We start from the raw sequence: 16,491 nt of genomic DNA, 5'->3' as shown, positions 1-16,491 counted from the left end.
GCTCTGCTTTTCCAAAAGATTCTAAGCCATAGTGAATAAAAAGCCCTTCACAAGGAATAAAACATAAATTGATATACCTCTCGTAAATATCATGCTTCATCGCAGAGCACCGACACCAATTATTGTGATATTCACATTTTCTTTCCACCTACTACAGCATGCAGAATGGGGCAAATGGTCAGCCCATCGCAACCACTGGCTACCTTCACCTTGAGCGCTGCCATTCTGCCTCTTCATAAGGAGTACATCCAATGCAAAGTAGTTCCCTTAAGTGCCAGAGATTACTATGGCAGTGCTCTTTTTGAGAACCAAAATATATATTTATTTTTTGGGGCAAATGAGTTATTTTGATTAGCAGCTTCCACAACAATAAAGTTTTGCAAAATCCATGACAAAACAAGTACTGATAAAGCCAAAAGACTGGTGGTCATGCCAGACGTTTTGGCTGTGCCAATGCTTGCTGTTTTTGCTGAGATAGTGTTGAATTCGATACACAGTTGCAATTAGGTCAGACTGGCATCATCGCAGATTGGTATGGGTACAGTAGTGGGTAGTAGGGGGCAGACACATGAAATCTAGCAGACTGATGTATTCCCTTGGATGTAATTTCCCTAAATCGCAGTTATTGCCGAGTTCCTTGCTGTGTGACAGAGTGAGGCTTTATTTAAAAAAAAATAAGTGTACATTGTCTGCCTCCTTACTTTATTTCTCTATTGATGTTATTCCTTCTGTTGCAGATGAAAAATCTAGTAAAATGAACCTGCGGCCAGCAAAAAGCATGGATTCTCTAAGTTCCATGCCTTGTGCAAGTGAAGGTAAGATGAATACCCTGCTCAAATGCTCAAAAAATAAATTGTTCTTCTAGAAGAACAGGCCCAATGCATCTGTTGTAAGCCTGTCTTTACATCGATGTGGTCATCCAAGCTTTTCAGGAAAACTTTTAGCAGAAACGGTTGAGTTAGTTGCTGGCCACATCAGAAGTCAGTTTTGAAGCTTTCATAATAGTTTTGATGTGGAGGTTGGAACAATTCCTAGTAAGGCATTTCAGTATCTGGTACGAGAGTTTGCTAGAGTTATATTTTCAGATAGTCTTTATTCGGTATACAAAGAGTATAACCATAAAAGCATACATTCATGTACATGTTAAAATCAGTCAAATCCATAGCAAATTAAAACAGCAAAATAATTATTGTCATATCAGAAAAAATCTGTTAAGTATTAGAAAAGCAAGAATTTGCTTAGCATGGCATAAGACAACTATTCATATCCCAAATTAATTATTTTGTGCAAAGAAAGCATACATACAATTTTCAATAAAAGCACCATAATAGTATATTCCAGAGGAACATCCCGGTATCGGAGATCAAATATGCAGAGAAAGTGCTTAGTGCCGTTGTAAACACCAGAGTGAGAACTTTACTCAATAGACAAGATACAACCTATCCCTATTGAACAGCTGTGACGACAACAAATACGGGAAGCAGTTGTTTACTAGTAGATGGAAATGTATAGACCCTCAGACAAATAAACTCTGATTTAAAAATCTGTAAATAGCACAGGGCTGATCTCTGACTTCTGATATTTGGATGTTTCAATAAAGGAATTAAAAGCTGTTTTTTGAGGAAGAGAATATAGTTTACTGAAAAATAAAAGGTGTAAAAGAGACTGGGCCACAACTGAATCACAAGGACAAAGGTTCCAGAGTGAGTCATGGTGTGCAGAGCAAGTAGAAGAAACCAAAAAACGAGCTATAACAAATCTGAACCTGATTAAATACAATCTTTGTGAGGGAGAGAAGGGAAACATCAGATATGGTTCCATGTTCATAGTAGTAACGTGAGGCAAGAATTCCTTTACCCACTTCTTTTTAGACTCATGCTCTCGCCTTTTTTGGGCACATATGGCAACAAAAATAATGTTTACGTTGTTTTTATGAAATAGAAGCCATTAAAAGTGGGTTACACGAGAGTCAGTAGCGTTTCCTTTTTTTAATCTGACTGGCATGAGGTGAAATCTGATTTTTTTTAAATAATGTCTTCTAATGGGTCATTTACTAGTTTATGGTTGCCTAATTTGAGCCCAAGGACCAGGTGATAATCTTAATTTGGTAAATCATAAGCATTTAATCATAAAACAGGTTTACAATTGTTGTGGAATATAACACTACATTTCTTTTTTCCTACAAATACAAATTTTTGGGGGGAGAAATATATTTTAAGATTTGCATCTCGGTATGGGCTACACTTTAAGCATTACCTTTATTTCCACTGGAGGTTAGGAACAGAGATTGGGATGGTAATTGTGTACCCTCTAAATACCACATCTCTGGTATTGGTATTCGCTTGAGTAGTACTACATCTGAGGATAGCGGGCAACAAAATATTAGGGCCAAGTTAAGCTTTTCATAAAGCAAATACACAAATAGGTACTATTGTCAGTAGTGTTATCATGAAGATACATTATCCGTATTATAATCTTATTTAGAGATACAGACACCCCAGCATGACTCCATCTGCTCTCGACATCATTGGCCACCCTAGCACTATTTCAAGTCAGCAAAACAGGTCAATATAGCTCACAAAACTATGACCTGCAGCTTCAGACCCACTTATTCACCTTTCCTTGGGAGGTACCCTGAGCAGCATTAAAATGAGCAACAGGTACACCTGATATTTGCAGCATCACAGTTTGGCAACCTTGAAGTAGCGATTGGTGTATACAAATAAGTTAGGCTAAGCTTTAATTGCAGGGATGTTGTTAACTGGACTGAAGTAAAACTTGATTGACTTTCTGCCAAATTACAACTATAAACATGTATAAACAATTCCTTCTGGTTTCCCTATTAAGAAAGTACAGATTAAACAGGACACCATGACCACTGCCAATAATGTAGTTGATTAAAGCTTTAAGTACAGTAGTATTGTGTCATCTAGGATATCTTCTTTTTCTCATAAACAGGCGTATATTAGTGGTGATCCAAAAGAATGGAAAATACTCATTAGTATGTTTTTCAATCTCGTCACAAAAGAGGAGAGACATAACATTTTCATCATGGACCAAGCTGTCAATTAGAAGAACCCTTTTAAACATCCTAATATTTCAGCAAAATGAAATACCAGCCAATGTGAACTCTGACTCCTCCTAACTGGTTTTACTAACACTGCTGAGGTGATAAGAGCTGCACCACAGATCAATCAATCGATTGATCAGGGTTTTTTCAGCGCGCCACTCACCCATGAGGGTCTCAAGGCGCTAGGGGGGGGGGGGAGCTATCTCTGGGCAGTCGAAGAGCCAAGTCTTGAGGGTCTTCCTGAAGATGTGCAAGGTGGGGCCGCGTCTGATGTAGATTGGCAGCTCGTTCCAGGTCTTAGCGGTGATGTAGGAGAAGTTCTTCCACCTGTTCTCGCTCTGCGGATGTGCAGGGGTTTGGTGAGGGTGACGTCGGCAGATTGGAGGTTCCTCTTCGGTATTTGGAAGGAGATTCTGTCATTGAGGTATTGGGGTCCGGTGTTGTGAAAGCATTGGTAGGCGTGGGTGAGGATCTTGAAAGTTACTCTTTTTTCAATGGGGAGGCAGTGTAGGTGACGCAGGTGCTGGGTGATGTGTTTGTGCAGAGGGATGCCAAGGACGACTCTGGCCACGATATTCTTTAAGGTCTGGAGTTTGCGGAGCAGAGACTTTTTGATCCTTGCATAGAGGGCGTTTCCGTAGTCCAGTCTGCTGGTTATGAGTGCATGGGTGACGATCTTCCTTGATTCAGGGGGAGATCCATTTGAAGGTCTTTCGGAGGATGCAGAGGGGGTTAAGCAGGTGTAGGTGACGGCGTTGACCTGTCGGGTCATGGAGAGAGAGGAGTCGAGTGCGAAGCTGAGGTTTTGGGCGTTGTCCGTCAGGGTGGGGAGGCTGCCGAGGGCGGTGGGCCACCAGGAGTTGTCCCATGCAGAGGACGAGGGTCAGAGGACGAGGACCTCTGTCTTTTCCGAGTTGAGCTTCAGGCAGCTGCTGATCATCCAGGATGCAACGTTTTTCATTCCTTCTTTCCTGGAAGTTGAGTCTGGTGGTGATGGGGTCCTTGGTGTGGGAGAGGATGAGCTGAGTGTCATCAGCATAGGATACTATGCTGAGTCCGTGCTATCTGACGATTGGGGCGAGGGGGGCCATGTAAATGTTGAAGAGCGTGGGGCTGAGCGACGATGCCGGGGGTACTCCACAGTTGATTTCCGTGGGTTTGGAGAGGAAGGATGGAAGTCGGATGCTTGGGGTTCTGCCAGTGAGGAAGGAGCAGAGCCAGTCAAGAGCGATTCCCTGTATGCCGGCTTCTTGGAGTCTGGCGGTGAGTGTACAGTGGGAGATGATGTTGAAGGCTGCAGAGAGTTCGAGTAGGATCAGGGCTGCGTTGTGTCCTTGGCCGAGAAAGCTATCCCAAAGCATACTCTTATTCATCCTTTACTATGTCAGTGACCACATTTCCATCCTAAATAGAAGATCAAATGTTCTTTCATTCATTCTGTAACTGAACTGGTCCTGGGTCAAATGCAGAAGTGTCCCATTCTAAGATAGGGCAGGCTATCACATTGTTTCACTTCCACAGTATTATGTTTAGGGTCGATCTAAAGACAGCTTTAGCTGTTTGTTGGAAAGTTAATGAGTTCCATATCACTGACACATGACATAATGCAATACACAGTCAGAATTTAAAACGCAGGAACACATTTCCTTTGGGAATGATTCAGTGGTCAATCCTGGGCATCACAAATAATTTCAATATACATTTTACAGGCGGATAAGCATTGGGCCTATCTCTATTCTTTACTCTGAAAAATCTATACTTCAAAAATGTTGTGACGTACATCTGGGGATGTTGTTTTGCTAGCATAATTCTTTGGCATATTATCTACTGCGGTTTCTTTGTGTCTTACATTTAGATCCTGATGTAGTGGTGAGAAGTTCGTCCCAGAAGAGCCATTCCCCTCTGCAACATGAGAGCTTTGGCATACACTCCAAACAAGAGGTCAACCAAAGCTCACAGGCATCTGACCAGTACCCCAGCAAACACAGCCAGAGTGAGGCGTGCACAAAGACTGAGGGTGAGATTACGACTAAATCCGAACCCACCACTCCAAAAGCTGGTCGAGCCTCTGTTGTGGCAAACCCACAGGGACGGTCGCCCAAGACAACAAGGAATCGGGCAGAAAAGTGTGCTGGAGTCCACATTTCAGGGCCTTTCTCTGTCACAGTTCCATTCCACATTACGTCCAACCTCACCTTATCTCGCCTGACCCGAGGGCTGGAATGTCCAGCCTTGAGTCATTCTATGCCAGACCAAGGCCAACTGGAGAAAGCATTCCTACAAGAAAATGAAGCACCAATGAAAAAATCAGACGAGGTTGCCAAATCTAACCCTGAGAAGCAAGGTTCAGTGAAAGACATCATTGGTAAGAAGTTTCTTAAATTGGTGTTGTCCTTTTTAGGTCTCGCCTAGGCAGCGCTTGCTCTGTCTCTCTCTTCGAGACATGCTGTATTCAGGATATGGGCATAAAGCTCCGCCCACTTCCCACCCATCTTTTTAATTGGCTCCTGTCCCTGTTATTTGTAAATGGTGGCTTTTTATTGGTCAATAGGCTTACTAGGCCCTCCTTAGTACCGCCTTGTCTCTTCTTGCAACCTCCCATGAGGACATCCCCTGTTACAGTTGTTGTTACTCCCTAGGTTTTAATTACAGCCTCAAGGCACTATTTTCTAAAAAAGCTTCAGGCAAGACACGCTTGGTCCTAAGCTAGGCTGGCAGTGGTTACTTCACTCACTAGATCATCTCACATTTATATGAGACGTCTATAAATTTCTCTTCATCAACTCCACACAGAGTACAACCTAATCCGAAATTAATGTAATAATTCTTTTGTCACATTTCAAAGCTACTAATTGTATATATGGACATAGCTATTTGAATGTACTCATAGTACTGTCTTGCATGCAATGCATTATGGGTAGGGTGGATTTACTATATCTTCTGCAGGGTACAGTACCATATGTGACCCAAAGAGGTCCTCGGTGCTTGTGCCGTGCTCACTAGGGACCGCTAGGAGCAATCTGTGGTACTGCACCTAGACATGCAGTGCTGGTGCCTTGCTCACTAGGAACCTCTAGGAGCAGCTTGCGGTACTGCATCAAGACATGCAGTGCTGGTGCCTTTCTCACTAGGGACTTCTAGGAGCAGCTTGCTGTACTGCACATATACATTGAGTGATGGTGCCTTGCTCACTAACGACCTCTAGGAGCCATTTTTGGTACTGCATCAAGACATACGATGCTGGTTCCTGGCTCACTACGCAAGCATTTGCATTTGCATCCAAACAGTGGAGGAGTGTGGCTCACTGATTAGAGCGGCAGACCCTGATGCAGAGGTCTGGCCCGGGACCAGGGTTCAATTCCCGATGCGGCAGGGTCCTGAGCCCAAAATGTCCACGGACTCGATAATTCTCGCCTCGGTGCCTATTCTAATCATGGGGTCCCACGCTGCAACTCTGGGCAATAGTTGCTTAATCTCCACTACGGCGGCCCACCCGCTGCGGGATGCCTGGCTTTCACCCTGGGGATACCCAGTAGGGGTTATCTCACAGGGAAAAAGCCAGGACGTGTTCCCAAGGCAAGCGCCTTGATGCCTTCGGGTGATACGTGCGCTATATAAGTCGCAATACATTTACATTTACAATGCATTAAGTCTCGCATCACTGAAAGTATGAGCTATTGTCGTTTGCAAAGCCAATACCTCAAACTATCAGTAATGATAGACCTATTGAATTGCAAATGCTTGTTTATGCTAGTCGTTGCATCCAAAATTCATATATACATTACTCTGCTCAGCACAAGTAATTTGGCACAGGATAAACATCACTTTAATGTTCCATTGCAATAGAAACTTCCCACTGCCACACAGGGATAGGAGCATCAGCTGCTCATCTTTCTTGTTATCATCACTGTATTCCGTTCCCTTTCCCTGCTCCTGGAAGTAGTCAGGCAGGACTTTCCGGTCCGTGGAAAGGAGATGTAGCTGCCAAGACTTGTCATTATTCTTCCCGACCAGCTATCATGAGTCTACAGGGAACGCAAATTCTTGTTATGAGACATCCATGTTGGATGGGACACAAGACTGGAGCGATGGGCACAGTTGTGCCTCCAGTAGTTTCAGGAAAATGTGCTCTTTTTTGTAAGGTAGGAAATTCCCTCAACCATGCGTATCCACTCCTAATTGTAAGCAGTTGAGTCTGTCACCCCGTATTTTTATTGGAGCACTGCATCTGGTGGTCTCAGTTTTGTAAATGTAAATGTAAATGTAGTAGTACTTGTATAGCGCCCGAATCGACCCCCGAAGGGGTATCTCAGGCGCTTGTACGCATACCGCTGTGGAACCCTTCCTGGCTTTCCATGTGAAGTGCCCACTCCTGGGCACCCTCAAGGTGAAACCAGGCATCCTAGCATTGTTGGGGCCGTTGTGGAGATTAAGCAAGCTATTGCCCAGATTTGCAGAGTGGGACCCATGATTAGAATAGGCACCGAGGCGAGAAATATCAGGTCCGAGGAAATTGAGCCCAAGACCCTGCCGAGGTGGGAATTGAACCCTGGTCCCGGGCTAGACCTCTGCATCAGGGTCTGCCGCTCTAACCAATGCGCCACACTTCCCCATTCGTCTTTTGAAGACTTGTTTGAATGGTTCAGATTTCATGTTTCCTGCAAGCAAGGTATATCGGCTGAATTTGTGTTCAATGAATGTGGGCATGCGCTCACCTGAGCCATTCTGCTCCTATTGCACTGCTTTGGAGTGTTTGTCCTTTCTTTTTTGATTTGGTATGTGGCCTCTGTATTGGCTAATAGGAGACTCATCATTGGAATACAGTAGGAAGCAAGTTTTTCCAGGCAACCAGGCACTTGTATAAACCACAACGACTTATGAATTCTGCATGAATGTTTACTATTAATCCTGCACCTACCAGTGATCGAATAAAGTGATGTTATGATAGATTTAACCTGGCTGAGCCTTATAGAGTTAAGAGAATTTCCCCATCTAGCACTCAGTCAACATGTTGTTCGATTACTGGAAAACAATACAGTGGCCTGTCATTTTTTTGGATCTGTTTATTAAAGTTTTTGTAAATGAAGTAATAGGAAAACAATATACCCTCATAGAAATTATCATACAGCACGAGTAGGTAATTAGTCAGACCCAACTTGCAAATCACCAGCTCATCTGCATGGTTACATTGGTAGCGTTAGGTGCAATAGGTAACAACAAGTGGCATACCCCAGCAATCACAGAGCCCCCTCCCTCCATCAATAATAATGTTTAATCTTGTTGTGTTACAATATAACTCAACTATGCAATTGCATTTCAAGTACATATGTACGGCTCTTATGGCTTCACTCCGCCATATCACATCAGTCTTTATATATAATCAAACGATCTTATGAAAAACACCTAACGTAAGAACAGGGCCGGACTGGGAACCACAACTGGCCCTGGCAAAGTGCTCGGCCGCCCCCCCCCCCCCTACTCGGGGGTTGGAGGTGCCGCCGAGCTCTTTGCCGGGGTCGGTTTTAGGCCGATTTTGGTACAGGGCCGATTTTGCAGCTATGCTGCAAAAACGGCCCTGTAACAAAAACGGCCCCCAGGGGCCCAAAACCGTCCCCCACCCTTGTGGCGCACCGGGGGATTGCCCGGCGCCCGTTATGGCCAGTCCAGCCCTGCGTAAGAACACTATCGGGAAGGGAGGGAAACAGGAGCCACATAAAGGTAGGCAAGGAAACACGGATCCCAAACGCTATGAGACAGAACTCTGTCAACTATCATATCATGCAAATCCCGACTATTAGGAGAATAACAGTACAGTTTGGGGTGTAAGGGATGCAGTCTACAAATCAAGTTTGATTGGTTCAGATGCTCCGTCCATCACCACCCCCTTTTGTACCGTCTACAAATCAAAGCATAGCCCGGGCTGTAGTTTTACACATGCATGACACACTACAAAGTAGGAACATCCAAGGGGTCGTCCGGAGTCAACAGCCCCTGCAGCGTACAAAGCATTGCATTCCATGTAGCGGATCTGGTGAATTTACGCAGCCCCAACGTATACTCACGTACTAAGGAAACTGCCTCCGCCTTCACCCAATTCAGCATGGATAGAAACCAAGCCTTCATCGGCGGGGGCACCCCCGCATTCCACCTGCGCGTTATTAGGCATTGCAGTGTCATTGCTAGTGGCTCAATCACAAGGGCAAAGATCAATGGGGAAAGGGGACACCACTGGTGAGTTCCCCGTTCTATCAATATGGGGTCTGAGAAGAGAGTATCCAGCCTCACCCGGACCTTAGGAGCCCTGTATAGTAACTGAATAAGGCTTAAGATGTACGGCCCAAATCTAAAGCGAAGAAGCACCGCGAACATAAAGGACTACTCAACCGTGTCGAAAACCCTTTCCAGGTCCAGCACAACACAACAGGCCATCGGCCAGACCTCTGCAGAGTAACACATCACCCTGAACAGCCGTTGTATATTAAGCGACGTGTTACAGGCTGGTACGAACCCATTTTGGTCTTGGTGAACCAATTGTGGGATCAGCGGTGCCAACCTGTTTGCCAGGATGCCCACTAAGATCTTATAATCCCCATTCAGGAGCGCCAAGGGGCGGTAGGCCCCCGTGGTGGTGGGGTCCCGACACGGTTTGGGAAGCATGATCAATGTAGCCTCCGTCATTGATGCTGGGAGGGCAAGGGTCTCAAGCGCCTCTGTGTATACCTCGAGCAGGTGTGGGCTCAAAGGGTCAGCATACTCCGTTTAAAATTCATGGGAAAAACCATCAGGACCAGGAACCTTTCCCGATGGGAGAACCCTCATCGTACCCCTGACTTCATCCAACATGAGCGGGGAATCCAGCTCCATTCCGCTGCTCCAGTGACAGGACCAGGAAAGGAAGTCCATCTAAGAACTCCTGTATTGCCCCCTCCAGGGCCCATCGACCAGACTTTTAGAGCTGTGTAAAACGTGTAGTCAGCTCACCCTGTATTTCTAACTGTGCGTGCTTAAGTCTCCCATCTGAAGATCAGAGAGCCGTAATCGGCCCAACCGACTGCTCCTGCTTGATTAGCCAGGCAAGAAGAGACCCAGAACAATCCGCCTTGGCATGCACAGACTCGGAGTGCCCTGCAAAGTTGAGGCAGTACTGCCGATCAAGCAGCTCCGTTTGCTTCTTGCACACCTCATGCAAAGAAGCCAATTCCCCAACATTGACTGCCGCCCTAGACTCCAATGGCAACAGATGTCGTTCTATGTCTAGCAAGTCCAATGCCACCTGCTGTCGCAGCCCGCAGCCCAGCCCCAGACACTTCCATTTCAGGGTGAACTTCATGGCTGTCCACTCCACCAATGAAGAGGAGGCGGTCCCCGTATTGACCTCAAAGTATTACCCGTTAGTGTCTCCGATCATCTCCCAAAAGACCAAGTCCTCCAGCATCGCTGGCTGCAACATCCATGTAGGGACCCCGGGATCCCACCCTTCCAGGCCCCACAGTAGCCCTATCATGTCTTTACATGGCTCTGGTTGGATCAACTTCATTGTTAGTTTAAAGTTGTAGAAGTACTCTCTTAGGATGGGATAGCTGGATGCTGGCTACTAACAACAGTTATCTTGGTTGCTTATTCATAGATTACCAGCCTTCCTATTAAGATAACTTTCCACACATAAATTGAAGTAAATTCTCAATAAGTCCATCCAAGACACAATCCTTCCCTCTGTGCAACTCTTCCAGTTTCTCTCCATCCAGCCCTTCTTCCTTTGATACATGACATTTATTTACTGATATCTGTTTTCAACATCACATTTTATTAGAGATCCAAACTCTCTAATGAGCTGGTAATGATTTCTGTCATGCTCAAGGTCACTTTTTAGCATGGAGGATTGAGAATTGGAACTTCTGAGGTTTCTTATGCCCTATTTTGAATTGTACTGAAAACGCCTTCGAAAAGCTTGACCGACTGTTCTCACTGGGACTGATAAATATTTCCGATTTCCAGCCAGCCTCTTGTTTGGATCATCCCCTGCTTCCCTTTAATCTCTCCTCTAGTGTAGCTACACTTCTAACTCCTATCCCAATGCATTCCTGTATTTAGTAGACAGTTTCCTTAGAGTTACATTTGCAATATTCATTGTCAAAATACTTCAGTTTTTGATGACGCAATAGAGGCTGCATGCTTCAGAACCAAATCAATTAAACCAGGACTAAAAACATAATTACACTCACATTTGGTTCTAAGGAATATCCAGTCCAACAACGACGCATATTCTACCTTATTAGTTCAGAAATATATTTTTTTAAAGTATAACTTCATATTCTTTTGAATTCCATTGTTTCTCATGCTATTTTTGTCAATAGGGTTAGAACTCCTTCTTCTTCTAAGGTTTTTATGCACTCTTTTTTTTGCCCTCATTTCCACTTTCATTTGTCCTTTTTAAGTGCCAGTGGTCCTTCACGTGTTTTTCTTTCATTTAGTGATTTTTCGGTCTCGGATGGCGAAAGCAGCGCGCATGCGCTGCACTCGTCATACGAGAGCTTCTTGGAATCAATACAGATTCCAAAGCTCTCGGAAGCGGAGTTGAAGCCCCGCCCATCTTTTTGATTGGTTCGCTTCATATTGGATTCAAAACGCTGGCTTCTCATTGTAAAGGAGGCTTCTTAGTCCCTTCGTTTTGCCACCTTGTCTCCTTTTGGCCAAGCCCACCGGGATTTGATCTTTGACCAGCGGCGTGACACTCTCTCCTTCATTACTCCCTACCGCACTTTTTGTTCTCTCTCAGCTTTGGCAAAGTCAGCCACGTGTTTACTTTAGCATTGTGCTTCCACTTAAAGTGATGTGAAAGTAAACACGAAGCTGGCTTTGCGGTACCACACTTGTTTTACTTGTTTAAATGTGCCTTGCTTTTTTTTTTCTTCTTCGAGGCAAGCGCGTTCATTTTTGCGAGAGGCACTGTTTCAGTTAATAAATTTGTGGAGCTACAGGCAAACGCATTATATTGATTATATTGGGAGCGAGTGCATGTAGCTCTGCTCGAGCATGAGGAGTGTTTCCCAGAATGGAGCGGGAGCCCTCCCTGCATGTTTTTGCCTCCAGGAGGTGAGCAGCAAGGACAGGCACCGCGAGTTGGCGGTCCGCTCCCGAAATTCTACTGGCACCATTGAAGTGTCTGGAAAGGAGTGCCTTGGCCCAGGAGCGTCTCTATGTAGAGATCGTGCTGCACTGTGTGGTTCTCTGTCCGCGGGAGAGCCATAAGTCAGGCAAGCTAGCGTGACCGGGGACGGAGTTTCCCCAGCAGAGCAGAAGCCAGGCTGAAGTCGCGTGGCAAGACGAACGCTGCCCAGCCAACTTCAGGCCGGAGCGCACCCCGTGCTGCGGTGTCCGGAGGTGGCCCAGAGGGACTGTGAAACCAACGGAGTCTTTGATCCGGGATCCCTGAATCCGGCCCAGGAGGGCAGATGCGAGGCCGCAGTGCAGTTACCTTGGCCATCGGTAAACCACACGACAGCCTTTCCGAGTGGGGGTGAGTCCACTGCTTTCATGGGGGCGAGGGGGAGACCGAGTAACGTGACAATGCTGTTTTTGCTACAGGGAAGCCATTATACTTTTTGTTAGCCTTTTCCATGTTCCTGGGAGGCGTATGAGTGGCTGTGCGTAATGCAAACACGCTGATTCTAGGCATAGCCCTTGGACACTTTCTTGCACATTAGACACAAGTCATTTTCAGCCATCCCTGCAAATTGCGGAACAGGCTCAGTAACCTGGAGTAATTGTTTCCTTAAGCAGCAGTGACTGGGTCACCGCTACCACGTGTAACTATTCCCGTGTAAACAATCACAGGTCTTTTAATGTATGTTTATTTATTGGTCATGCGCTCTATTACGCAAGTGTGTAAGGATTGCATTATGCTTTGGGTGCGATGGGCGTCGCAGCATTCATTTCACATTTCTTTTTTTGTTCTTTATTCTTAAATGGTAAATATGTCCACCTCGTTCACAAGTATATTAGTTAGATGTAGGTAGTTATTGGCTTTCAGTGCCAGGATTTGTATAGCACTGTAAACTGTGACCGTCTCACTTTTTTCTAGAGAGAGTCCCATACTTTACTCACTTTATTATTCTGAAAGATTTATATTTTTCCTGCACTCCTAATGCAAACCCTGCAACACCTACTTATCACTTTATAGAAAAGGGTCATAGGTAGTGTACAGAAATGTGGGTCTCTTTCCTTGAAATCGCCATTCACCCCCTCCCATCATGTTCTTGTTCTTTTGCTGGAACGCCGGTTGTGTCCTTGACCACTGAGTTTTAACAAGCACTGAAAATGCAATAGGTCTCGCCTTTGATTAAGTTAAAGCCATTTCCTTTGCTAATGGTATTGTATAGCAAAGCAAATGGCTTTGACTTAATTAAAGGCGAGACCTATTGCATTTGTAATGCTTGTTTTTCTTGTGCCTCCAAAAGGTATTTCTCTTCCCTCCTTTTCTCACATTTTTCATCATGTTCATTCTTTACTTTCGCTGCTTTGTTGTCTTAACCAAGATGCACTTCTCCTGTTCCTTCATTTGTTCTGGGTGACATGGACATTGGTCCTTGTCTATGCAAATGTTTATTTTCCCATTCTTCTTTCCTTTTTATTTCCTGTTACTCATTGACCTTGACTGCGTGCCCTTTCTGCATTGTTTATGCAAGCAGCAATTTTTTGTTTGCCTTCCTGAAGTTTTACTGTTTGTTTAAAACTGCATGCCACCTGTTTTGTGATGTGTTTTAATTCGAATAGATGTTAATCCCCTTTACACTGTTCCTAGGAGCGAGGTAACCAGGGGCAGACACAATCTACCTATTGTTACTCTTGTGCAGGTTTTGCGGTGTAGACAACAGTCAAAAGCAAATGGATGGTTTAATAAAGTCTCCCGGGTTTTGATTGTAATGTTATGTCCTAAGATTCTGGTTATTGGAGAAAACTCAAAGCACCATAGCCTCATCATTTTCATCCTCTTTGTTCCTTAACATTCTTCAGTATTCAGATGAAAGTTTCTTTTGAAAATGTAAGATACTGATATTTTTATTACTAAGTACATTAATAATATATACACATAATTAGGGGTGTGCAATGTTGCATATTTTCCCCTTGGCAGAATACCCGTAGTCCATGCTAGAACTACGAATATTGCATGTAGATCACAAAATAAGGGCTTTTTTTTAATGTGTTTTTTGTATCATAATTTTTAAATTTTTTACCAAAGTTTCACATCATAATGTAATTTTGCATACTCTAAGTTTCTGTCTACTGCCCAGTGTGTTGCACGATAAAGATACATAGGGTATGTACATTATGCATGATCATGCGTTACAAAATTGTGTGAAATACAAGTTACATGACCTGCACCGTAGCTGAAAAATGTTAGTTTTGACAAAGGAAAAGCAGCAGACATCCATGTACAAATAAAACGTGGCAAAGAAAATTAAGCAAGTGCAATGCTGATTCCACACCACTTCTTAGGGACAAAAAGCTGTTTGAGAAACATCAGCCAAAATTGTTGTGCAATGACATCAAGTAATTCATTAAGTGAAGCAAATGACAGTAACTGTGTACGCCACAAGAAAGTTATATGACAGGCTCTATGCACGATTGCACTAAATAAAAAAACATGCACAACTCTTCACTTAATTTACTTACTTTCATGTGCTGCACCTCATTTAACACGGCACGCAGTGGTGATAAAATGATTTGTTGGAAGGCGAGTCTTCATTTACAGAAAGCTTGTAATTATACACAGGCTGGAATGCCTCCTGTAGCCTGTTATTATACATGTCAACATGCTTTTTTCTCCCATCATAGACTTTCTCACCTGTGAACAATTGATGATATGTAACTGTACGATTTGGTAAGTTTCTAAATTAAGCAAGGCTCAAAACTACTCCCAAAGCAGTGATTACTGGCATTGTGGATAGTGTTGACAATTCTACAGTTTATGAAGGATCTATCTTGCAATAGCAGCATATCCAGGTTCTAGAGGCATTGCAGTCTATATAAACTATTTATAAAACAGATTGAAAAAACGCACATTTTTCTGTGTTTCTAAATGGTCCTGGTTTTGACTTATATTGTGCAAAGTTTGTATTCTAAGAAAAGCTAAATGCCCAAAATAACAATATCTGGAGAAGTCAGGATGCAAAACCCTGTCCCTTGGTTCTCAACCACATCACCTATAAATGATCCAGAAATCTATTTTTTTCTTGCTTTAACTGATCACTCTTTTGACGTACCTCTCTGACAAGCACATTCAAGTTGAGAGAGAAAACGAGAAGAAATTAGCAACACCTGGTTTGGAGACATATGCCTTTTTCAGAAATTACTGAAATGTTACTGATTCTTGCATTCATAGAGAGGAAAACCTTAAAATTAGATGCAGGAAAGTAGGATCTGCTTTCATGGTTAACCCACTTTTTGCTGGTGTCACTGTGTTTTTCTGACGAGTCTGACTGAGATCCTGCTAATCAGGACCCCAGTCTCTGTGCCTCCTCCCTAAATTGGACCATGGTGAGTAATTAGGTACCCCCCCAGATTGGCTACAGGTGTACCCTTGTAAGTACCTAGTATATGGTACTAAGGTGTCCAGGGCATAGGTACATCAGGGGTCCCCCATGGGCTGAAGCACATACTATGCAAGCCATGGGAGACCACTCAAATTTTGACTACAGGCCTGCCATTGCAGCCTGTGTAAGCTGGTGCTAGCACCACTTACAACAGATATGTTTCCTTGTATCTGAGGTCACTGCACTTAAAACCTATAAGTTACCCCTAAGGCAAGCCTTTCAATCCTGAAGGCAGGGTGCTTGGTTATAAGTGTGAGGATGCCCTGCATGAGCAAGACACCCCTACAATTACCAGAGGGCAGTCTCTAGGCATTCTAAGTGCATCAGCCGTTATGATACATAGAGCGCCCATGCCTCATTACCCGATGGCTAACTCTAAACTGGCTGTAACAAACCCTGGCATGATTGGTATCAAACATGTTGGATTCATACCCCAACACCGCAAACAGTGTTGGAGGTATGACTCCATGCACTGGGGGGCTCCTCCGGGAAGCCCTCTGTGCTCCCGGTACCACTCTTCTAGAGTCTGACAGCATGCTATAGCTGCTGCCGACCACAGACACGATTCTGCCCTCCTGCTGCTGAGCCATGCTCATGCGGTGGAAGGTAGGACAATAGGTTTCCCGTTACAGGGAGGTGTGACCACCTACCAGACAGAACTTAATGTACTGGGCCTGGGTGCATGCGCTTGCCAGTGGCACTAGACTGCTTTGAAGGGCACATTTGGTGCCCTCCTTGCATACTCCAGTTGGAGCCAGTTCAGGGAGCCGTTGGCTCCCGCTCTGGCACGAAACTGGATAAAGGACATGGGGCTACCCTCCCCACTGT

The 16,491-nt window shown here is 44.4% G+C and overlaps 1 protein-coding gene across 2 annotated transcripts in view; it reads left to right on the top strand.

Moving 5' to 3' along the window:
• Nucleotides 1–16,491, top strand: part of ARHGAP30 (Rho GTPase activating protein 30) — a 208,628-nt gene that overhangs the window by 159,315 nt on the left and 32,822 nt on the right. For both annotated transcript variants that reach the window (XM_078671607.1, XM_078671606.1), the window contains exons 9-10: nt 738–815; nt 4,926–5,435. In XM_078671607.1, coding sequence (XP_078527733.1) covers nt 738–815; nt 4,926–5,435 — 588 coding nt within the window. The remainder of the gene's footprint in view (nt 1–737; nt 816–4,925; nt 5,436–16,491) is intronic.

The sequence above is a fragment of the Lissotriton helveticus genome, chromosome 12 (genome assembly GCF_964261635.1).
Source record: "Lissotriton helveticus chromosome 12, aLisHel1.1, whole genome shotgun sequence".
Classification (NCBI taxonomy): domain Eukaryota; kingdom Metazoa; phylum Chordata; class Amphibia; order Caudata; family Salamandridae; genus Lissotriton; species Lissotriton helveticus.
The sequence above is the reverse complement of the archived record's forward strand: the minus strand, read 5'-3'. Positions and strand labels throughout refer to the sequence as shown.